The sequence below is a fragment of the Pan troglodytes genome, chromosome 2 (genome assembly GCF_028858775.2).
Source record: "Pan troglodytes isolate AG18354 chromosome 2, NHGRI_mPanTro3-v2.0_pri, whole genome shotgun sequence".
Taxonomy (NCBI): Eukaryota; Metazoa; Chordata; class Mammalia; order Primates; family Hominidae; genus Pan; species Pan troglodytes.
In genome coordinates, this window is record NC_086015.1 from 44207201 (window position 1) to 44231024 (window position 23824).

Sequence of the window (23824 nt, forward strand, 5' to 3'; positions counted from 1 at the left end):
GATCAGTTTTTGTGAATGTTTTATGTGTGTTTAGAAGGAACACATGTTCTCTGTTTTTTGAAGACAAAACTGCATGTGTATGTATGCATTGTTCTGGGCATTAACAAGACAAGGTCCTGTCTCTTGAAGGTCACATTTATTTCCCTTCATTTCTCTAATTTCCCACCCTTATTTACTGTTGTCTTCATTGTTCTGTAGTTTTCTTAATTCCTATCTTTTTAGAGTCTTGTGAGGGACTCATGTTAGGAGATGCAAAAGTACATCTGTCATCTCACTCTCTGCTAGATGCTTCACCTCATGGGCCAGGATTAGCAGCAGACAAAGCCAGCTGAAAGCAGGAGTCCTTTCTCACATTCTCTACCTTATCCCTGGCCTCACTCACTTGACACATACCTTTGCACGCTGAGCCTCTATGCCAGGGGTCCCCAGCCTTTTTGGCACCAGGGACCAGTTTTGTGGAAGACAGTTTTTCTATGGATTGCGGCAGGTCGTGGGAGGTGAGGGATGGTTTCGGGATGAAACTGTTCCACCTCAGGTCATCAGGCATTAGTTAGATTCTCATAACGAGTGCACAAGTCTCGTCCCTCACATGTGCAGTTCACAATAGGGTTCGCGCTACTCTGAGAATCTAATGCCACCCCGATCTGACAGGAGGTGGAACTCAGGTGGTAATGCTGGCTCACCTGCTGCCCACCTCCTGCTGCACAGGCTGGTTCCTAACAGACCAATGACCAGTACCAGTCCATGGCCCCTGAGTTGGGGACCCCCTGCTCTATGCAATCCATAACATAAACCGCTGAACACACTCTTCTGTCCTCCTAAACCCAACCCCCTGATGGACATAGATGGGCTAAAACCCCATCTCTTTTGAATATTAATTCTGCTGTTGCAGAATTAATGCAAGTGTAATTCTGTAAGTCTAGACTTCAAATGCAAGTCTATGTCTGCTTCTGTGTTTTCAGTTTTTCTGCAGTCTTTTGTCTTATCTCCCCATTTCACCTTATCCTGTAGTCTTTTAGTGTAAGTGCTGAACTCTTATAGCTTTTTACACCTCTTAATTGAAAATCTGTATTATTACTCTCTAATGAGAATGCAAAACTGCTATCAGACACTGTGTCCTGGTTGTTAGTAAAATTCACATGATGTCTTCAGGCTAACTTGTTTCCTTCTCTCTGCAGTATTTTTCCATGGGTTCCACATTAACTTTTCCTGTTAGCAGTTCTTAAATGAGGATAATGCTATTCCCACTCTCATTGTTTGCCAATATCTAATGCCCACAAATAATTTCCACTCTGCTAGCTTAAGATAGGGGATTTTTGTTATACACTTACTGCCTCGCATTATGCTTCTCTGATCAGATGGCTAAGAACCTAGCCACAGTATTGAATATATAGATAATGAATGAATGAATTAGAAAGAACAGACACCATCACACACTTTGCATGGTTTTTGTAGTCTCTACCCCAGGGCTTACGCTTTATCACTACACCTCCCAGGATGCAACATGGTACCATGGCTAGTTCTTCCTCCTACCCACCTAAATATTTTAGAGTAAATACATTTTCAAAGTAGCTATAAAACAGGGAAGCACCGAGGGGAGTTGGAAGTGAGCTTCTCCTCGGATGCTTAAAAAGTCCCACTGCCACAATAGAAGGCTCAACTGTTGTGTTTTTGTTTGTTTGGTGTTTGTTTTGCTTTGTTTTATGGTGAGCATTTATCTTAATATTTCTGGACCAAGATTGGAGGTTGAGAGAATACTGGGAGGAGGGTCAACAATTATTGTGACTACTTAGAAAAGGTAGAGAGTGAATGGATCTCCAGATGCACTCATGAGCCTTATATTTAATAAAAAAAAAATTCGCCATTCATTTACTGGCAACAAACAGACTTCGATTGCCTTTTAGTGTTGTGGGTTTTCATCTTTTTCTGTATCTTCCCACACAGTTTTGGTGGAAATTTTGTGTGAAAGATGTTTGCCAGATACCATTTTAAAATGGAAACCTGCTGATTTTTTGTTGATTGAGACTTCAGGATCACAGGAGGCTGTTATTTTAATTTCCTCCAATGTTTCATTTTTGGTTATACTCATTAGTTAAACTTGTTTTCTTGGGGTAAACTTTCTCCTGCCTAGCATTCTAGGTTCTAATTATTCTTTAAAAATATGTTAAGAGTCTTGCCATAGTGAGAAACTACCAGTTCTTTATAACTAACCATCTGTAAATATTCATTTATTTAATAAGTGTATGCCTTGCTCCAGAAATAATTTAAAGTGGCTTACATAAATATGAACAGGAGAAAATAAAATAAAAACATAACGATGAAAAGGAGGACAAAGGGAAAACCAGAGTAGGAAAGATAAGATGAAGCCAGGAGTAATGATAGTTCACAAAATTGATGGAATGAATCTTAGGCAAGAGATACCAAAAATTTGTCTCTGAGTTACTAGAAGACAAAAGGAGAGTGACATGAGCAGCTCCTGAAGTCATGGAAGCTCTAGTAGAACAATAAATCCATTCCTTAAAGGATGCTGCTTTCGGAGCTGAAATCCAAGAGAAACTCATCCTGTGGATCCTTGTGGAGAGGATGGAGACCACAGCAGCCCCTGCTCTAAACTACTCCCATGGATTCATACTCTGGGGGTTGCTTCTCATAATGTCACTCAATGTTGGCCAATCCTTCACAGCAGGCACTGTTCAATTAAGTCAGGCTGATGAGGGGCCAAAATGCACTGACCTCTGCTGTCCGGGCTGCTCCAGGATTAAGTGTGGGGATATGGAGAGCAGTGGAAGGCTGGCTCCCCACAGCTCCCCTCCCTGTTTTGTGAGTGTTGTGGAGCTCTGCATTCGAGGGGATGCTCTCTGACAAGTGCTTGTGAGGCATGCATGTTGGCAGTAAGCTGAGTTGGAGGTAGTAGTGACACTCCCCTGAGAACACTGGGGCTCCAGAAGATTTGCCTGCCTCTGAAGTGTACCAAGACAATATCCCCAGGCAAGGCCTTAAAATCTACTCAGAACTGTATTGGAATTATTTCCCGTACACAGACGAAAGGGTAATCATTCCCCTCTGCCCTTCAATTCTCCACCCTGATTTTCAAATCTCCACCCTGATTTTCAAATCTTTTTAGGCATAGAGGATTCCCTTAAATGAAATCTAAAGGGAAGGCAGCAGAGTGCACTTTCACTTGTACCAAAGGTTGTATCTCCCACAAAAATAAAAATAAAGAGAAGACAAATCATAATATGGCTGAAAGCAGAGCTGCTCTGAGGCACAGTTGCTCCCCCATTCCTCGCCACTTACCTCCACGTCCACAGCAGCCCAGCAAGCACAAACAATAGCCTGGAAGGACTTTAGAGCAGGTGTGACCAAATACCCCTCAGAAGAAAAATCTTAGTCACATGTCTGTCAACTGATTCCCCTGGAGAAAAAGAATTGCTAGAAGTGCCTTCCAAGATAAACTGGTTGCAGAGAACATGGCTAGAAAATGAGACATTTGCTGAAAAATGGTGCCTCTTACATTTTCTTTTTATCATAGGCCCTTTTGAGGACCTAATGGGTACACTAGGTCAGGGTATCCAATCTTTTGGCTTCCCTGGGCCACAGTGGAAGAAGAAGAATTGTCTTGGGTCACACATAATATGCTAACGATAGCTGATGAGCTAAAAGAAAAATCGCAAAAAAAATTTTTGTTATGTTTTAAGAAAGTTTATGAATTTTTGTTGGGCTCAATTCAAAGTCGTCCTGGGCCACATGGGGCACGGGTTGAATAAGCTTGCTCTAGGTCTTCTCTCTAGGGAGGAAAAAAATGTGCATAAGTCCAACAAAGTTTTATATTCAATCTTGGGGAGTATTGGGAGCCTGTCTGGAGCCTCTCTATATAGGATTTTTAAATAGGAGTCTGTTGGATATTAAGGATTATCCACTGAAAATGATCACTTTATTGTAGCAATAGTTAAATTATTTGGGGCCTTCTTTTAGGTAGATATTAAATAGCAGGGCTAACTATCAACTATGGCTTTTACTTGTATGTAGTAATAAAACCATGTCAATTCCATGAAAGAAAATGTTGAGTTCTCTATTCCATATGGCAGGGACCCAAGCCCAGCTCATTCAAATGGATAGCAAGTCATTCAGAGCCAATGCAGAGAAAGGGGTCTAGAGCACACTCAGTCCCTTCACCCCAACCCCTGCCCTGCGTGTCATCACGTGATTGCCAGGAAATCCTCCTGCTGACCCTGACTCTCACACTGGCATTAAGGCCCAGGTTCTGAATCACCACCAAAATCCATGGATCCCATAACTTAGTCTATGCCTATCACAATCCTGAGTCAAAGAAAAAACGAAAGTGAAACCCACTGTTAGTGCTGCTTTATTCCTAACATTTCTCTGCAAAGCGACAGAACAGTTGTGGCCAGTATGAAAATATTGTGTCTTAATTATGCCTAATGTTCCATTATTGGAACGCTAAGCATGTGGGAGTTATTTATCTGACTGCTCAAGGTCATCGCCAAGGTCTGATTGCAAAAATTCAAAAAAATTGCAAACTCAGGCATAAATTGGTTAAATTTGTTCATTCCTCATGTAAACATTCACCTGAAAAGCCCAGGCTAGCAATTTTCCAGATATTCTATATGGAATTGCCATAATTCTGGGGAATAAGTGGTTGCCCTTTCAACAAATAGCATAGTCTAATTCCATCAGATAGGAGATTAGTAATGAGAAAACACACAGAGGAGGGGTGGATACCAAGTCAGGAGGTTTTGGTTCCTAGAGTGGGAGATGTGCTCCAGATTAGATTCAGACTTGTTTTTTAAATCAATGTAATAATATGAAGGACTCAGAAATCATGGAATCTATATACCAAGGCAACTGATCTGTAATAATAAAAGCTAAAAAAATAAGCCTTCCAGATGACATCCTGGTGCTAAGATTTCATAACATCCTTCACCAAATTCATCACCAGGTAGTTAGTCCCCATACCTTCTGTGCAATTCCACCAACCAGGCAGGTCCTTCCACATGATGGGTTCTCCATGAGAGAACCTTGAGAGACTCTCTTTGAGGCAATAGGAATGTATTATTAATTTCTATAAGATTCCAGATGGTGTCTTTCCATTTCCACTGTGTGACACTGACCAAGGGTTTGGTGTATATTTGTGTATGTGTCTGGGTGCTGTTATCACACCAATTATGAGGAAAACAAATGCCTTATTCACAGCATGTGAATAAAACTAGTTTTAGGTGAACAGCAATGCATTGGAAAAGGGAAAACTTCTACCTTTAGACACCAGGGACAGAAACGTTCCAAGTCCTCTGGGAGAGACAGATCAGCAGCAGAGTCCAGCAGCCCCACGGCTCATCTACTTGTCTCCACCCTCTGAACAGCTGTGCCAAAGGACTGGCAAGGAAAACTATGTACATTTGCCACACTGAGTGCCCTAGAGTCGTTTAACCTATAAGCTGGAGCTTTTCTCTGAAGTCTACTAAAATAAAATCTAAAAGCAAGCTGCAGAAACTGTTTTTTAGGTCAGGTTCAGTATCTTTCATCAACAGGAATGAGGAGAGCCACCAGGACATAAGGATATATTAAACAAATGTTAACATGTGACTGTTGAAAGTTATCCTTTATCTGGACTCTTTTTTAAAAGGTGGAGAAAGCCCAGAGCCTAGCCTGCCCTTTGCCTCCTGAAACAACCTGGCAGGTGAAAGATAGCCTCTATGAAAAACTTTTTCTCAGACTGGGGTTGCTTTTATAAGGAAGATGATGAGGCTAAATAGGAGAAAAAAATGTTTTTAATTACGGTAGGCTGGATTTCAGTGTGCACAGATCACTGGGGTTACTGAGGTAAACACAGTGTTCTAAGGAAATCTCAGGGTATTCATCTCCAGAAAGAATTCTAGAAAAATTATCTTCTCACTCCTTTAAGCCCTTTTGTGAAAAAAGAGGTTAAACCCCTTGCCTCTTGGGTTCTCCCCCTGCTTTGTGGCTCTGCTGTTTTCCTTTTAGTGAGCATGGTTTAATTTGGAGCATCCAGTCTTGTTTTGGTGTAAGAGAAGAGCTTGGCCTTCAGGGTCAGGTCACCTTCAGCTCAACCATCCACTAGTGTGACCTTGGACAGTGCACTCAGCCTTTGTCCTCATCAATACAGAGTTCCAGAACTGCTGGGATGTTTGAGTGCGACATCCCGTGCACAGTGCCCTGTAGAGTGTGCACCCAAACAGTGTGCTCAGCAGTGAGAAATGTCTCGTACCTTCTTCCCCCACCACTCATATCCCCATCACCTCACCTCCATTTATTTATTTATTTATTTATTTATTTATTTATTTATTTATTTGAGACTGAGTTTTGCTCTGTCGCCAGGCTGGAGTGCAGTGGTGCAATGTCGGCTCACTGCAATCTCCACCTCCCAGGTTCAAGCGATTCTCCTGCCTCAGCCTCCAGAGTAGCTGGGATTACAGGTGCATACAACCACACCCAGCTAATTTTTTTATATTTTTAGTAAAGACAGGGTTTCACCATGCTGGCCAGGATGGTCTCGATCTCTTGACCTCATAATCTGCCCACCTCAGCCTCCCAAAGTGCTGGGATTACAGGTGTGAGTCACTGCGCCTGGCTCTTCTCCATTTATTTCTATCCTTGTGTTTCTTAAGCTGAAGAATTCAATAAATTCCTCAAGAATTTTTAGAAGACCTCCAGTTTGAGAAAATATGCATTAAACTTTAAATACTGTCAATTTAAGAAAAATGTTGGCACCACCCTAAATATAAACGCAGATATAAGAATGGAGAGCTTACACACATGGCAGCACCCAGCTGTGGGGCTGAGGCCCAGCTAATCCAGAACATACCTCTTTTTTAGGTGATCAATGAGGTGAAAACCAAAATGTAAGGTTATTGTAAAGAACTTGCACACCACTGAAAACATATTAGAAGTCTCTTGTTTAAGAAACTATATTGGCTTATCTTAGGAGTATTCTATCGTTAAGTGTTTAAAGATACGCATTTCTGTTTAGCCAGGGTCTCCAAGTTCCATATAAATATATATATATTTATATATTTTTATATTTTTCTATATTTTTATATATTTATATTTTATATAGTTTTATATATTTATATTTTATATATATATTTTTTATATATTTATATAGTATATATTTATATATTATATATTTATAAATATTGATATATGATATATTTATATATAAATATTGATATATTATATATTTATAAATATTGATATATTATATATTTATATATAAATATTGATATATTATATATATATTTTATATATTTATATATAAATATTTATATTTTATATATTTATATATAAATATTTATATTTTATATATTTATATATAAATATTTATATTTTATATATTTTTATATTTTATGATTTTATAAAATATATAATTTATATAATAATTTTATAAATTATATAATTTATATATTATATATAATATATTTATATTAAATATTATATATTTATATATTATATAAATATATTTATATTAAATATTATATATTTATATATTATATAAATATTATATATTTATATATTATATATTATATATTTATATATTATATATTATATATTTATATATTATATATTATATAATATATAAATATATAATATATTATATATAATTATATTATATAATATATATTATATAATATAATTATATATAATATATATTATATAATTATATTATATATTATATAATTATATATAATAATATTATATAATATTTTATATATAATATATAATATATTATATAATATATAAATATATAATATTTTATATATAATATAAAATATTATATAAATATTATATAATTATTTATATATTATATAAAATAATTATATAATATATATTATATAAATATTATATAAATATTTTATATAATATATAAATATTATATATTTATATATGATATATAAATATATATATATATTTTTTTTTTTTTTTGAGACAGAGTCTCACTCTGTCACCCAGGCTGGAGTGCAGTGGTACGAGCTCAGCTCACTTCAACCTCCATCTCCTGGGTTCAAGTGAGCACATCCAGCTAATTTTTGTATTTTTAGTAGAGACAGGGTTTTGCCATTTTGGCCAGGCTGGCCTCAAACTCCTGACCTCAAATGATCCACCCGCCTCAGCCTCCCAAAGTGCTGGGATTACAGGCATGAACCACCACGCCTGGCCACACACTACATTTAAGTGTGCAAGGAAGAGGCAACTTTTTGTTCCTTAGTAACTGCCTTAAACTTCTCCATTAGCCTCCCCATTCTGAGTAGCTAGGAATGTAAATCAACTGATTCAAAGAAAACTTGGCCTGTTGTGATTTAAATTATTTTCCTTTTTCTTTCCATTTAAACCCGCCTTTCCTAGGTAAATAATCAGTCCTCCAAACCCTCCACTTTCTCTGCCTTCGCTGTCTTGGAGAGCATATTGGGGAGCTTGTAGGGTCCTCATGGCTGCAGGGCATCTTAGAGCTAGATGGTGTCCTCTGGGTCCTTGCAGGACTCTGCAGTGATAGGGACCCTGCTCGTCAGGTCATTTCTCTGCCTCACTGGCATCTGCTGCCAATGTCTAAGACTTGGGAACCTTGGTCTGTTCCCTGTCCTGCTCCAATAGAAGCCAGCACCCCTTCCACGGGCACCAGAGTGGCTCTCACACATGTCAGCTACCTGGCCCTGGCTGTCCAATCCCAGGACAGCTACTTTATTACAATGTCACCAGCAATCTTCTGTGACCCTGCTTCTGGGTGCCGTCTATGCCACACAGGTGCCAGGAAGGACCCTGGAGCCCCCCTTCAGCCTCCCTTGGAAGCCTCTCATCAGGGGTGATTGCACTCTGATTCTGCTGCCCCATATCATCATGAGGTGGGGGGTCAGAGGTCATAGGCATCCTGCAAGGCGGCTTCTCTCTGGATTTCAATAGAAGGAGAAGTGAAATTTGTCTTTTGAACAGATTCATCTCTAGAAACCCTCTGTCCATGTTCACAAAATCTGTCTTTTGAGCCTTTTGTTACCCTAAAGAGCTAATGGAGTTAACTGATCAATGATCTTTTGGTTCTGGATCTACATTCACCTTCCCTGGCGTAAAATGCTTATGGTTTAGCCTAAGAAAATGAAGACACAAGGGAATGCAGTTTTAATGGGAAATGAAAAGCACTGCTTTCTTGTTTTCAAAATAATGGTCCCATTACACGTACAAATATCGATTTATAAGGTGGGGAGTTTGAGACACCACACCAGTGGGCAAGCAACTCTGATTTTCAGATTACTTAAAATGTTTTGTACCCAGATACAGACATTGCTCATAGTTATCCAGTTTGCCCATAAGGAATTTCATTCTTTCCCACCACCTCCCACCCTCCCTGCAAAAGCTCCTCAGGATTCTCCACTGAGTTCATAATCTTCTCTGTGATCTGCTTATGTCCCTCACTGTCCAACACAGTGAGCATGTTTGGTGTTTCAGTGAAGTTGTTGTGATAATCAGGGTCCCTTTGAAGTAGAAGAGCATTTTTTTTTTGGCTGAAGACTCAGCAGCACCCTTATTTTCTCTAAATTCTGGTTCCCAACTGGCTTTAAACACAAACCTCCTTACTGCTCCTTTCTCTGAATTCAACTGTAAGCTTCCCATTTCCTGTTCAATCAACACATACCCCTCTATTGTTGTCTTACTAGGAAGTAGATTTATTCTTATCAGTATTTCTTAGCCGTTTGGAGGCATGGACCCCTGTGAAAATCTAATGAAAACTAATAATGCTCATCCTAGAAAAGTGTGCATGCATACCAAAGTTTGTGAACAATATCAGGGGTCCACAGAGGCCCATCCATGGACTCCATATCAGCCAAGATCCCAACTTAGCATTTATTGTCTCAGCTATCATGAAAATTAAAATCAGCTCATGGGGGGAAATATGTGTGAGTTGATAACATAGGGCAGGGATTGCTTAACCCTTTGCAGGCTAAAAATACCTATTTTTCTCTGGAGATGTAAATATTTGTTAATCTACTTGATGAATATTATATGGCCAAATAATACTGTTATTTTTGAAGTTCTTGTGGCTTTTAATAATGGTGCTTCCAGTTATGCTCATGGTATCATCTGGGCATCAGATCTGTGTGCATACGATTTGTCTTTCTGTGAACTCAAGAACCATCACTTAGCATTATGATTCTTGCTGTTCCAACAAAACTTGTATGTCTTGATAATCTTTAGGATTCCATTCTTTAAGATTTGCTCAGTTATCTATTCTAATTCCCCTTCCTGACAATATCCACCTCAACCAACCAGATGAGGGCCCTTCCTCTGAGTCTCATCAAAACCTTACATGTGGTTATTCTGTTCCCCAGTGTGTTACAATTGTCTGGTTCAATGTTCCTCTCTCCACCACACCGTCAACTCCAGTAGGGCAGGAACATTGTCACTCTCACCTTTGAGCCCCAGTAAAGCACAGTGCTCAGCACATAGTAGGTGCTCAACATGTGTTTGCTGGATGTAGACTGAATCACAGTAATTCTTCATAATTTCTCATGTGATAAATAGACATGAAACGTGGACAAATCATGTTAAGCAGGTTTCATCTTTTGGGTTAACTATTTTAGCCTTGTAAATTAGTCTTTCATTGTCTGTATATTCAAGCAATAATTGAGCCAAAGCTTAATATTAATAAAAGTAAACTAGAGTTAAGATAAATTGACAGTTCCATGTGTAGAGATGATAAGAGAAGGTCACCATGGCTGAGTTTGTAACTAGTTGCTGACTTCCTGCATAATTTAGTGCATACTACAACAGTAGCAGAAAATCTATTTGATAGTTAAAGCCCTATTCCTTAGACTGGTGTTTAACCCTCTGCAGACTGACCCAGGCCTGATTTTTCCATACCACCTGGCTCCCCACTCTCTCCACTTCTGAACCTTATCCCTCAAACTATGCAAGCAGCTTCATGCACCCTGGGTCCTATTGGTCTTGCTGCTTCTACAACAAGAATGCCTGTCCCATGACGACATATTAAAATGTCCCTCATATTTTGAGAACCTGCTCAGAGGTCATTCTTCCTGTGGACCACCTGCACATCCCAGGCAAAGGAATTCCCCTTTCTCAAACATGCTAGGAGCACAGGTTACTTCACATGAGTCCCTCATCACTGATTTTCACTCAGGACCAGAAAAAAAAAATAGTCACTTCCAATAGATGTTTTTCTCTTAATTATTCAGTGATATTTTTCATTTCTATGTCATCTGTTTTCTTCCAATCACCTTTGGATAGACGTCTCCCTTTAGAATTTATCCAATTACAAACTGTCTCAAGTAAAATTGATACACAAACAAAGTATGAAAGAACATGTCACATATCTTTTTAAAAAAGCAAGATATCCAGATTATTGTTGCAAAATGTTGTGTGATGAAGTCCTTCCTGCTGAATGAGTAACTGGATGAAAAGACCATGCTTCTTTTTCATCCTTATTAATATTGTTGATAATATTTACTCATCAATTCTTGAGCTTGAGAAAATTCACCTAGGACACTGTCATCTGAAGACTCTTAGTCTGAGATTTCAATAATATAACCAATTTCACCATTATTGTTAGAATCTAGAGACCTGCTGTCCTCTTTGAATTCATCTTTTGAGTCATCTAATGATTGTGAAATGTTGTTCTCTGTCAGTTTTTGGACTTTTCAATTGTATGTAGTGAAAGCTAAAAGCAGATTCAAAATAGTGATGATTTATGTCACTATTGAATCATCCTTCTAGGCAATTTCATTATTCTATTTATTTTTTCATCTTTCTTTAGCATAATTGGGAATAATTGGTGAGTAATGATGAAAAATAATTCCCTGGATGATGAAATAGCAAAATGTTTCAAAAGATGGGAAAAATAAGATCACAAAGATCCCATTATGTATCTTAGATTTATAAAAAGGTCAAGTGAACCCATATGGTAATTGTAATGAGTTATATTTTATTTAAAAAATAAGTAAATTCTCTTCTTGTTCTTCAGAATCCCTCTAAGAGAATAAAAGTTATAAAATATCAAACCGTACAAATACATAAAACAACTCCAAGAGGAAACTCAAAAAGTAAAATTGGGTCCAGTGACCCCGATGGTATGCCATATTATGTACATATGAACACTTCAACACACATCTGTCTAACTGAAGGCCAAGAATAGAGTAAGAGTCACACTCTCTATGTCTTCCTGGAGTTCCCCAAGCCTGGTAAAGGGTTTACTCACAGAAGGAGTTTAGGAGATATTCAGCAAGTGGAGAATTGGAGCAGGAGATATAATTATTAAGGGAATGTCAAACAATATTCCTTACGTATGTGCAAGGTCCTTGTACCATCTCAAAATCTTGGCCCTTTGCCTAGAATATTGTTCTTCCCTCTCTTCCTTTTAGCTGGTTGACTGTTAACTTTGAATCTCAACTCAGAGTCCCTTCTGCAGGGAAGCTTTCCCTAATCCTCAACCCCTCCCATCAAGTGCTTATTTATGGGCTGTGAGAATCCCTTCCCTTCCCCACATCCCAGCCACAAACATCATCTTCTCTGCATTGAACCACCATGAAAAGTTAGTACTCATTAGCCAATGCCTCTTCCTCTCCATTCCCACCCTATTGGTTACTGGTTACAAAAATACAGTCAGATAGAAGGAATGAGTTCTTATGTTAGATAGCACAGTAGGAGAACTGTAGTTAACATAATTTATTGTTTATTTGGGCTGCGCATGGTGGCATGTGTCTGTAGTCCCAGCTACTTGGAAGACTAAGGCAAAGAGAATCGCTTGAGCCTAGGAGCTCTGGGCTGTAATGTGCTGTGCTGGTTGGGTGTCTGCACTAAGTTTGGCGTCAATATGGTGACCTCCCGGGAGCAGGAGACCACCAGATTGCCTGAGGAGGGGTGAACTAGCCCAGATTGGAAACAAAGCAGCTCCAAGCTCCCATGCTAATCAGTGATGGGATTATGTCTGTGAATAGCTACTGCACTCCAGCCTGGGCAACACAATGAGACCCTGTCTCTAAAAATAATAATTTATTGTATATTTGGAATGTTCTCAACACAAAGAAATGATAAATGTTTGAGGTGATGGATATCTTAATTATCCTGATTTGATCATTACACAATGTAGGCATGTATCAGATATCACATGTATCCTATAAATATGTACAATTATTAGGTATCAATTTTTAAAAGTGAATATGGAAAGTTTTAGTGTGTCTCATTCATTACAGGGCTGGCCCAGGCAAGGGCTGGTCAGGTTCTCCAAGCATCCTTTGCACCAGCACAGTGCTGCCCATGGTAGGAGCTCAGAGAGTAGTCTGTGAATGAAAAAAAAAAAGAATTCAAACACTTTTTTGAGTAAAGAGGCTTACCTTCTCAAATTCATGCATTTGAGAAAGTAAAGGTAAAACTAAAAGTCCATCTGAAGAGAAAGCAGACCAGGTAAGAAAGCTGTTACTTTCCTAGACTATATGTTCCTATGTTCCTTTACTCAGGGGTTATTTGGAACAAGAAGCAACATGGCTGTAGCAGAGGGCTCCTCATCTCATGATTCTGGCTTTCATTTAGGTGTCGGATGATTTATCAGAGACAGACATCAGCAATGAGGCTCGGGACCCCCAGACTCTCACAGACACCACAGAGGAGAAACGGAGAAACAGGCTGTACGAGTTAGCAATGAAAATGAGTGAAAAGGAGACTTCTTCAGGGGAGGATCAGGAGTCTGAGCCCAAGACAGAATCTGAGAACCAGAAGGAAAGTCTGTCCTCTGAAGACAACAGCCAGAGTGTCCAGGAAGAGCTGAAGAAGGTAAGGGCTGTGAAGCCACCTGCAGACAGCTCAAGCTTCTGCAATGGGGTGTTGGAGAAAGATCCTATATTGGTGCAGAAAGCTGCTGGGTCCCCAAAGAGCTCTCTCTAAAATGCCCATCCCTGTGCATTTGGGAGAGCCTAAGAGAACCCTTCTTAACTTGCACTGGGGGGTACAATCAGGAAAACAGCATCATGGAAGTTTCCCAAGAACTCTTACCTTCCACTATCTTTCATCAAGACAGCCCCTTGGCTTTGAGTCTATGATTTAGTGCCCCTTATCCCTCTCACTGGTAAAAATCAGTATTATTTCCTGCTCCACCCTCTCCCTGAGCAGATACATCCATCTGCTGGTACATGAAGAATTTTGCCCATGGATTAAGGTCATCTAGCCAACCCCTCTTTTAATCAGTGATGAAGCTCTGCTCCATGCTATGGAGCCTCTGTGTTCAAAGTGGCCTTCTGGATTGTTTCTCTCTGCAGTTTTCAGATTTTGGTTTGTTTGTTTGTTTTAGCGTCGGAATCCTTTTTCAAACAATCTTTATATGGAATCCCAATGTTTCACACAGAAAAAAATTATTCTTGTCTCAGGGTCCCCAAAGCCCTAACCACTTGATTTTCAGACCCACACTCCTCCTTCCCTTTTCCTACCCCCAGTAGGCCCCTGAGTTCCAAAGGACACAGTTGGAAAACCACAGAAGATAAACTCAACCTCTGGCATAAAAGAATCCCACACTCCCTCCCCATAGTCAGTGCTCTGCCTGCTGTCCTCCAGCAATGGGGTTTCCTCTACAGCTTCTCAAAGCACATTTATGCTAGACTTGCCACTTTAGAGTCAGAATATCCCTGCCAGCCTCCAATGGAAGGGAACACACTAACATTTGTTGAGTGTCTCCTCTGTGTCTCCTCTGTGCGTGTGCCTGTACACATGTTCATTAGGTCCTTAAATAACCCTTTGAAATAGAAGCAGCCCATTTTTGCAGAAGAGGAAACTGAACCTGGGTCATTGAGGTCCTTACCCAAGGCTCACATCTAGTAAGTTTCAGAGCTAAGGCTGCATCACAAACCTGCTTGGCCTTAAATCACAGGCCCCTTCCTTTACAATGAGCCAGAGATTCTATTTTATCTTCAGAGTGATGATTCTGTTAGAGAAAAACCTCCCAGGTGTTTTCTGTGTCCCAAGTATATACTGTGTAAACTAAGAAGTTGCTGGTAATGCACATGCCATGAGTAAAGGAGCTGCCTTCATCTGCCCAGCAGCCGAGCTGGGGTCCTGTGGAGGATGAAGTGAAGACCATTACCCGTGGCTGAGCCCCTGAACCCTCCAACACCTCAGACTCTGTATTTCACTTTTCCCATCCCACCCTCCATAACCATCAAGTCTCACCCATAAATCTTTCCCTGGCTTGTCTGTGAGTTGGAGAGTGGAGCTTGTTCTCCACGAGGAGCCCCTCACTGGGATATGGACTCCAACCTATTGCAAATGGTAAGGGCTCTGATCCTCTCTGTTACTTGAACTGATGCTGCATTACAGTCAGATTTGTACGCTGGAGCTTAGAGCCAGATGGTAACTGGAGAATATCACATTCTTTCTTACAATGGCTTTATCTCCCACTGGCTTTGCTGCCTATGGTCCCAAGGCTCTAAAAACTCTCACTGTACCAGTGGCATGCCAGGCTGTGAGTCATGCAACCTCACCCTTCATCATTCTGCAAGGAGCAACCTCCTGGAGGCACAGTCACCAATGTACGCTATTCTCCCCTGGGCAGAGTGTCAGCAGAGAAAGGAGGAGCTACTGGGGGGACTTCCTGGGGACTTGGACAAGCGCCCCCATCCTGCCCCTGCCCTAATTAGGCAGGAAATTAAGAGAGTTGGCTTTATTCAGATTCCCGAATGTGTCAGCTTTTCAAAGTTCAAGTCTTGCCTTCCTAGTCTTCCATGAGTCAATGAATTAAATATTCAAACATATTCTTTTGCATGTAAAAGTCCATATAGCCATATATATATATGTGTGTGTGTGTATATATATACATATATATACGTGTGTATATATATACATATATATATAGAGAGAGAGCGCCATATAGAAAAAAAATATATATATATATATGTTGGAGGGTTCAGGGGCTCAGCCACATATATATATAACTATATAATATATGGTTTCCCCATCAGTCAGGTACTACTGTAGTTAAAAACAGAAATATAGGGTTAAGTATTGAATATTATTTAAAAACAGAAAAGTTTTGAGATATATTTTAGGATTAGACTGAGTTTGAAGCATAATCGCCCAGGCGCAGTGGCTCATGCCCATAATCCCAGCACTTTGGGAGGCCAAGGCAGGCAGATCGCTTGAGCCTAGGATTTTCAGACCAGCCTAGGCAACACGGCAAAAACCCATCTCTACTAAAAAATTAGCCAGGCTTGGTGGCGTGCACCTGTAGTCTCAGCTATGTAAGAGGCTGAGGTGGGAGGATCACTTGGGCCCACGAGGTTGAGGCTCATCACTGGACTCCAGCCTGGGTGACAGAGTGAGACCCTGTCTCAAAAAATATATAAGTAAATAAAAACAAAAAAATTAGCCAAGCATGGTGGTTCATGTCTGTGGTCCCAGTTACTCGAGAGGCTGAGATGACTTGAACCCAGGAGGTTGAGGCTGCAGTGACCCATGATTGCACCACAGCACTCCAGCCTGGGCAATGACAGAGTGAGACCCTGTCTCAAAAATAAATAAATAAATAAATAAATAAAAGGAAAAAGAAAAACAAAACCATGCAGTTTGCAAACTCTGTGGCATTGGTTAATGGCTTACCTCACTGCTACTACTTAGAACCTGACAATTCATTTCTTGCCTGCTTACTCTACCTCACCTCCTAACTGGTCTCCTGACCCTGCAGGCCCTTCTTGGCCCTTCTAATTCTTTCTCCACTCAGTGGCAAGGCTGCCCTACAGTTCCTGCACTTGCTCACAGCCTGTCAACAGGCTCATGTCTGTCTTGCTTTTTAATTGATCCCTAGGACCCAGTCCAGGTTTTCATTGTTGATTGAATAAACACATCTTGGCCTCATTTGTAAAATGGGGATAATCATAACCCCTTATAGGGCTGTGAGGAATGAATTATGTAGTGTAGGATTTAGCATATAGCAGGAGCCCAGCAAATCTTAATTGTTGTAGCTTTAGAAAAATAAGCTTCACTGTCATGAAATAACATCCATCTGCTGGTACTGAAGGAACAGCTTAGTGCTGATCCCCATCAACACTTGCAGTGTCATGCTGTGGGTCTGTAACTACATTTGGTGCTCCTTGATGCTATGCAGAGTGTAAGTGTGGAAATCACTACATCAGACCCCTAGGTTACCATCTTCAGGATCAGAGTTAACTGTGATGTCCCCATGACCCCAACACTAGTCTGAGCAACACACACACACACACAGACACACACACACACACACACACACACACACACACACACACACTCTTTGGGGAGTAGATCTACGGTAATGTGACTATTCCAGAAGCTGCCACTGTGCCACCCTTGTTTCTTAACCATGGTAGTGCACACTAGCCCAAAGTCCAACTACCTGAGGACCTTCTCTGAGTAGCAAGAGCTCCTCTTCCTACACAGAAGACTAGCTGGAAGTGCCAGAGAAATACCACTCCCAGGAGCAGGAGTGAGGCACTAACTAGTGACTGATGGGAAGGGTGTAAATATCCCAGCTCCTTTGCTTCGGTTGGGATGGTGACTCTGAGGCTTGAGCCATGCACTGACTGCCTCAGCTGGAGGCACCCACAGTGATAAACTACTTGATAAACTACATGATACGACAGTCTTCTCTACAGACTCTGTTCCCTTTCCTGTCCCACTTCCCCACTCCTCTGCCACTGTTTCCTGGGATTGCCTCCCACATAAGCCATGTGCACCCCAATTTTTGTCTCAGGGTCATCTTCTGGGGGAGCCTAGACTAAGACAAACAGAAGAAAAGTGTCATCCATAAATCGCAAATACTTACTTTGGTATTGTGAATAAGCAGTGAGGAAGTCTAACCACCAAATTGGCTACTGATAGGCCTCATCTCACCAAAAGGAGGCTTGCCTCACACAGAGGGGGAGCTCAGCCAGGGCCTCCATCACTGTCCCTGCTGTTTGGGAGCCAAAGCAGAGGAATGTGGATATGCCCATAGACACAGTGACATCAGTGGCAGCTCAATGTCCTCAGTATAACATCCCATCTAATTGGAGCTACAGAATCCTGTCCAGCAGCAGAAGAACCATTTTAGAAACATACTTTTTCCTGATGTGATTCAAACCTTTGCTGTATGCAAACATATCCCTACAGTTGGATTAAATGTCTTCCTTTGACTGGATGCTGGGGCCCAGTGATTACTTAAGGATGGGCACTGCAACCTGAATTTAACCAGCTGAAGAACAAGCTTGGGGCCAGATCAAAACTTCTTGGAAACTGGATTCCCAAAAGGTCATGTTTCTTCTTTAAGTAATAACTTGGTTCCACCAGACCTCAGTGGTCAGCCTTCCAAACCACATGGTCTTCAAAGCCTGGGAATGAGCACTCGTTTCTCCCCAACCACTGAACAGCCATGCCAATGGTTCTGGAAGAAAGTCCTGAATAAAGTGGTTCTTTTTGCCTCTAGGGACGCAGCTGCTGCCCTCCTAAAGGGGGATGCAAAAGAGGACTAAGGACTCCTGGCCTGAGTTTGGAGACTACATCAGGGGCCAAGTCTCCCCAAACCCCCTAATTTTTCCAGGCCTGAACCAGCAGTCCCCAAGGTCCCTTCTGGCTCCAAAATTCCAAAGTTGTAGATATGCGATAGAATACATAGGTTTTTGCTTCTTAACATAAGTATCATTTACAATACTGTAGATGAAAAAAGATGTCCTATGTATCAATCTTTTGGAACATGAGCATTTATTAAAGGCCTAGATTAGGAAAATCTTGCACTATAGTCAAATTTGTACATCTAGTGTCCTTAAAGCATTTTTATTAAGAGTCTTTGTTTATTAATTATCACAAGTAGCTGAGCCATTGTGCTTTATTTTCACAAGGGAGTCAACAACCAGCAGACATCTCTGCGGGGATTCAAACTGACTCATAGTTTCACTTTAAAGAGTGAAACTACATTTAGAGTTTCATAGAGTAATTTTCATTTTTTTCAATTTTGAAAAAATTGAATTTTATTTATCATTTCATAGAATAATTTTCATCAAAGTACTGAGACTTCTCTAAACTAATAAATGTCTTTCTCCCCTAAACAAGAGAATAATTTGTGCATCTTCTGATGGCTGCCCCCCAATTACTAGAGCCAAGCCACATGGAAACACAATCCTGGTGAATGGTGAAGGAAGCAGATTTATTGACTGTTGTCTGAGAAAACCCAGAGACGCTGGTTTCTCAAGTTTAATGTGCTTGTGAAAAAAATTTGTTGATGTCATGGTGTTAACATAAAATCAAGTATCGTTGTCTATATATGTCTGACGTTCATAAAATAACTTAACCATTCATGTGAGGCTACAGCACCCTACAACCCAGGGAGCATTTTATTTCAGAAGAGTGCCTCATCTTCACTTACTGCTAGAGTGAATATAGTATTAGATACTGACTTATAACTTCCAAACTACACTGATTTCAATAGGCCTTATGCCTATTGAGGAATTAACACCTCTTTCCCAACTGTCTATTTAACTGCTGCCCTAGGAAAAAAGAGAAGCTTTAGCTGTCCACTTAGAGCTACAGCTCTTAGCCACAGTGCTTGAACAGGTGAGGAGGTTTTATTTCATTCATGCTCATCTGCACTCTTCATTCCCACAACTGTGTCCTAGGGAAGGGCCTGCCAGGCCAGGAAGATAGAGTTCTAGGTTCTCTTTTGGATCTTCAAAAGAGAGAAGCAGAATATCTTCCTCTTTAGGCAAAGATGGACTGGGAAAGATTGCCCAGAACTCCAATGCAGACATACTTCAAGCCTCTAAAATGCAGGCATTACCTGGAAGGCCAGGATAAGGATATCACCCCAGCCACAGCAGTAGAATGAGATGCTGGACAGAAATGGTTTGAAGAAAGAAAGGCAGAGTTACTCCAAAAGGTTTTAAGTAGAAAGGCCTGGCAAGCAAGGCACTGGTTCAGAACTCTCACCCCACAGAAGCCCAAAAGTAAGAAACTCTGGGGAGAGGTATGAGGAAGCATAGATACTGTGACTCTGAAGCTCTGCAGAATAAGCAAGATTGTGCTCTTGGAAAACATCTCTGGGTAGAAAATATAAAAACTAAAGAAGGAAAAACATGTACACCAGTTTCTCCTATAAACGGAAATGCCAAAATCCTAAAGAAAATACTAGCAAACTAAATTCCACAACATTAAGAGATTCACATACCATAACTCATATATTTTGTTCCAAGAATGCAAAATAAAGTGAATAGCAGGAAACCCCACTGTTATACTCATTTAGTAAGTACTATTTTTTAAAAGCACATCATAATCTCAACTGATGCCAAAATGTCTTTTGGAAACATTCAACACATATTCCATTGGGGGGAAAACCCTCTCAGTGTAATAGAAAGATAGTTCTGTAACATGATGAAGAAAATCCACTTCAAAGCACCAGAATCCCTGGATTTTTTTTCTTAATGACAACTCATTTTAAATATCAAAAACACCATGAACATCACATTTTACTACTGATCAAAGAAACACATGACAAAGAGATGAATTTGTAAATGCTTTTACATAAATGTGTATTTTGTTAATCAAATAGCATATACATACGTGTAAAAAATAATATGTGTGGCTTTAAGATTTGTTTTAAATTACAGACAAATATTTGTAGTTATTTAGCAAATATGTATTGTTGTTAAAGAAGTAAATGAGCAAAACTGACTCTAGAAGGTTTACAAAACCTGAACAGACCACAGAAGAAATTGGCAAAGTAGTCAAGGAATTATTTCTCAGAAAGAAGCTAGTCTCAGGTATCTTTGACAATAAAATCCATCAAACGTTCGTGGTGCTAATTACCTTCATACTAATAAAACTGTTCTTGAGCAATTAAAAAAATGGAAAGCATCCCAGTTCTGAATCTCACACACAAAAAATCACACACCACCAAAAATTTACAAATTAATTCATGAGTGAATAGACATTCAAAAATTCTCAACATATTGGCAAATTGTTTCTAACTATGAATTAAAGTAATAATTTATGACAGCCAGACAGGATGTAGTCTAAGAATGTAATAATATTAATTTTAGGATATCTATTAACATTTTTGTTATATTTACAGGCTAAAGGAAGAAAACATGATTATTTTATTAAATTCTTAGCTTGATGTTTGACATGGTAGGAAATTCATAAAATACTCATAAATACTGAATGAAGAATGAATTTCAAACAGCTGATAACCATTTCTGATAAAGTAGGAAGATAAAAACTCAACAGCAGTGACTGGTAGCCTTTTGGGGATTGCAGACCTTTTTACAAGTTTGATGAACATTGTGAACCCGCTCTCCATAAAGCATAAAAAAATGAAATTGATTTTCATCAAATTGGGAAGTCACAGATTGCATGAAGCCCATCCATAAACCCCAAGTTTAGAAATTACTATTAAATGACAGAAAGAAAACAAAGATGTCTTCTACTACTTTCATGATTCAACATTGGTCTGGCATTCTCTCCAGTGCAATAGGAAATAAAAATTACCAATATTAGATAGCAGAAAACAAAACTATGATGACTTTAGATTCCTGAGTTAAGATAATAAAATCAACTGAAAAGATTATTAGAAATAAGTTTGGTAGGGTGGCCTATCACAAAAGAGTAATACATAAGCAAAAATTTCATATATACAGCAATAATCACTCAGAAAATATAAAGAAAAAATTATATTTGCAATAGCTGCAAAAGTACACACAGCACTGAACATACACTTGGCATATAACCCAACAATTCTACTCCTAAGTATTTATTTCTCTAATAAGGACCTATGTCCACACACACAGACACACACACAAAACATTCATGATCACCAAAAACTGGAAACAACACAATTGTCCACCAGCTCACCAGCTGGTGAACGAGTATAAGTGCACCAATGTCAATGAATCTTAACAGCATTATGCTGCGGGAAAAAAGACTCAAAAGGTTACATACTTCCCACTTACATGACATTCTGGAGAAGGCAAAACTATAAGGACAAAACACATATCAGTGGTTGCAAGAGAATGGGCTGAGGAGAAGGTTGATATAAAGAGACATAAGGGAATTTTTTGGTCTGATGGAAATATTCTATATCTTGATTTGGTGGTAGCTACACAACTGCATGCTTTTGTCAAAATTCATAGAACTATATGCCTTTAAAGGCTAAATTTTACTGTATGTAATATACATACACACATACACATTTACACACACACACACACACACATATATATATATACACACACACACACACACACACACATACATAGTGCCCTGGAATAACTTAACTACAAATGTATGAAACTCATCTGAATAAAATTAACTAGTTTTGCTAGGAGACATAAAGACTGAATAAGTGCGGAAACATATTCTGTGTATAGATGGGAAAACTTCACACTTTTATAGAAGTTGGTTTTCCCCAAATTAATACATATATTTAACAGATTTCCAATCATCTTAATGAGATTTTTTGCAAACTTGATGAAGTTATTCTAAAGTTCATCTGGAAGAGTAAGTGCATAAAATATAGCCAAGAAAACTCCAACTGTAATTATAGCAGTGGTGCTAACACTGGAATAAGCAAACAGATTAATGAAACACAATAGAAAATATTGAAATTTAATATGACATGACAATGGTACATTTAATATCAAAGAAAGATTCTTTAAGGAATATTAGATTAACAAATTATGTAGCACATGCTGGTTAATCATTTGAGAAAAAACTAAATTAGATTCATACATCATACTACATACAAGAATAAATTCTCAATGGGCAGGAGTTTAAAGGTTAAGTAAAAGAAGCTACACAATTACTAGAATAAATTATAGATGAATATTTTATAACATTAGGACAAGAAAGGCCAGAAACCTTAAAAGCCTGAAATATATGATTGCATAAATATTTTTGTTTGTTTTATTTTATTTTTTTTAAACTTTATTATTATCATAGTTTAAGTTTTAGGGTACATGTGCACAATGTGCAGGTTTGTTACATATGTATACATGTGCCATGTTGGTGTGCTGCACCCATTAACTCATCATTTAGCATTAGGTATATCTCCTAATGCTATCCCTCCCCCATCCCCCACCCCACAACAGTCCCCAGAGTGTGATGTTCCCCTTCCTGTGTCCATATGTTCTCATTGTTCAATTCCCACCTATGAGTGAGAACATGCGGTGTTTGGTTTTTTGTCCTTGCGATAGTTTGCTCAGAATGATGTCAAACTACAAAGGACAAGAATTCATCATTTTTTATGGCTGCATAGTATTCCATGGTGTATATGTGCCACATTTTCTTAATCCAGTCTATCGTTTTTGGACATTTGGCTTGGTTCCAAGTCTTTGCTATTGTGAATAGTGCCGCAATAAACATACGTGTGCATGTGTCTTTATAGCAGCATGATTTATAATCCTTTGGGTATATACCCAGTAATGGGATGGCTGGGTCAAATGGTATTTCTAGTTCTAGATCTCTGAGGAATCATCACACTGACTTCCACAATGGTTGAACTAGTTTACAGTCCCACCAACAGTGTAAAAGTGTTCCTATTTCTCCACATCCTCTCCAGCACCTGTTGTTTCCTGACTTTTTAATGATTGCCATTCTAACTGGTGTGAGATGGTATCTCATTGTGGTTTTGATTTGCATTTCTCTGATGGCCAGTGATGATGAGCATTTTTTCATATGTTTTTTGGCTGCATAAATGTCTTCTTTTGAGAAGTGTCTGTTCATATCCTTCGCCCACTTTTTGATGGGGTTGTTTGTTTTTTTTCTTGTAAATTTGTTTGAGTTCATTGTAGATTCTGGATATTAG

General features: G+C 39.2%; 1 protein-coding gene across 5 annotated transcripts in view; it reads left to right on the forward strand.

The window, feature by feature from the left end:
* Window positions 1-23824, forward strand: part of MYRIP (myosin VIIA and Rab interacting protein) — a 447019-nt gene that overhangs the window by 383064 nt on the left and 40131 nt on the right. For all 5 annotated transcript variants that reach the window (XM_054680553.2, XM_024355418.3, XM_054680555.2 and 2 more), the window contains one exon: window positions 13570-13809. In XM_054680553.2, coding sequence (XP_054536528.1) covers window positions 13570-13809 — 240 coding nt within the window. The remainder of the gene's footprint in view (window positions 1-13569; window positions 13810-23824) is intronic.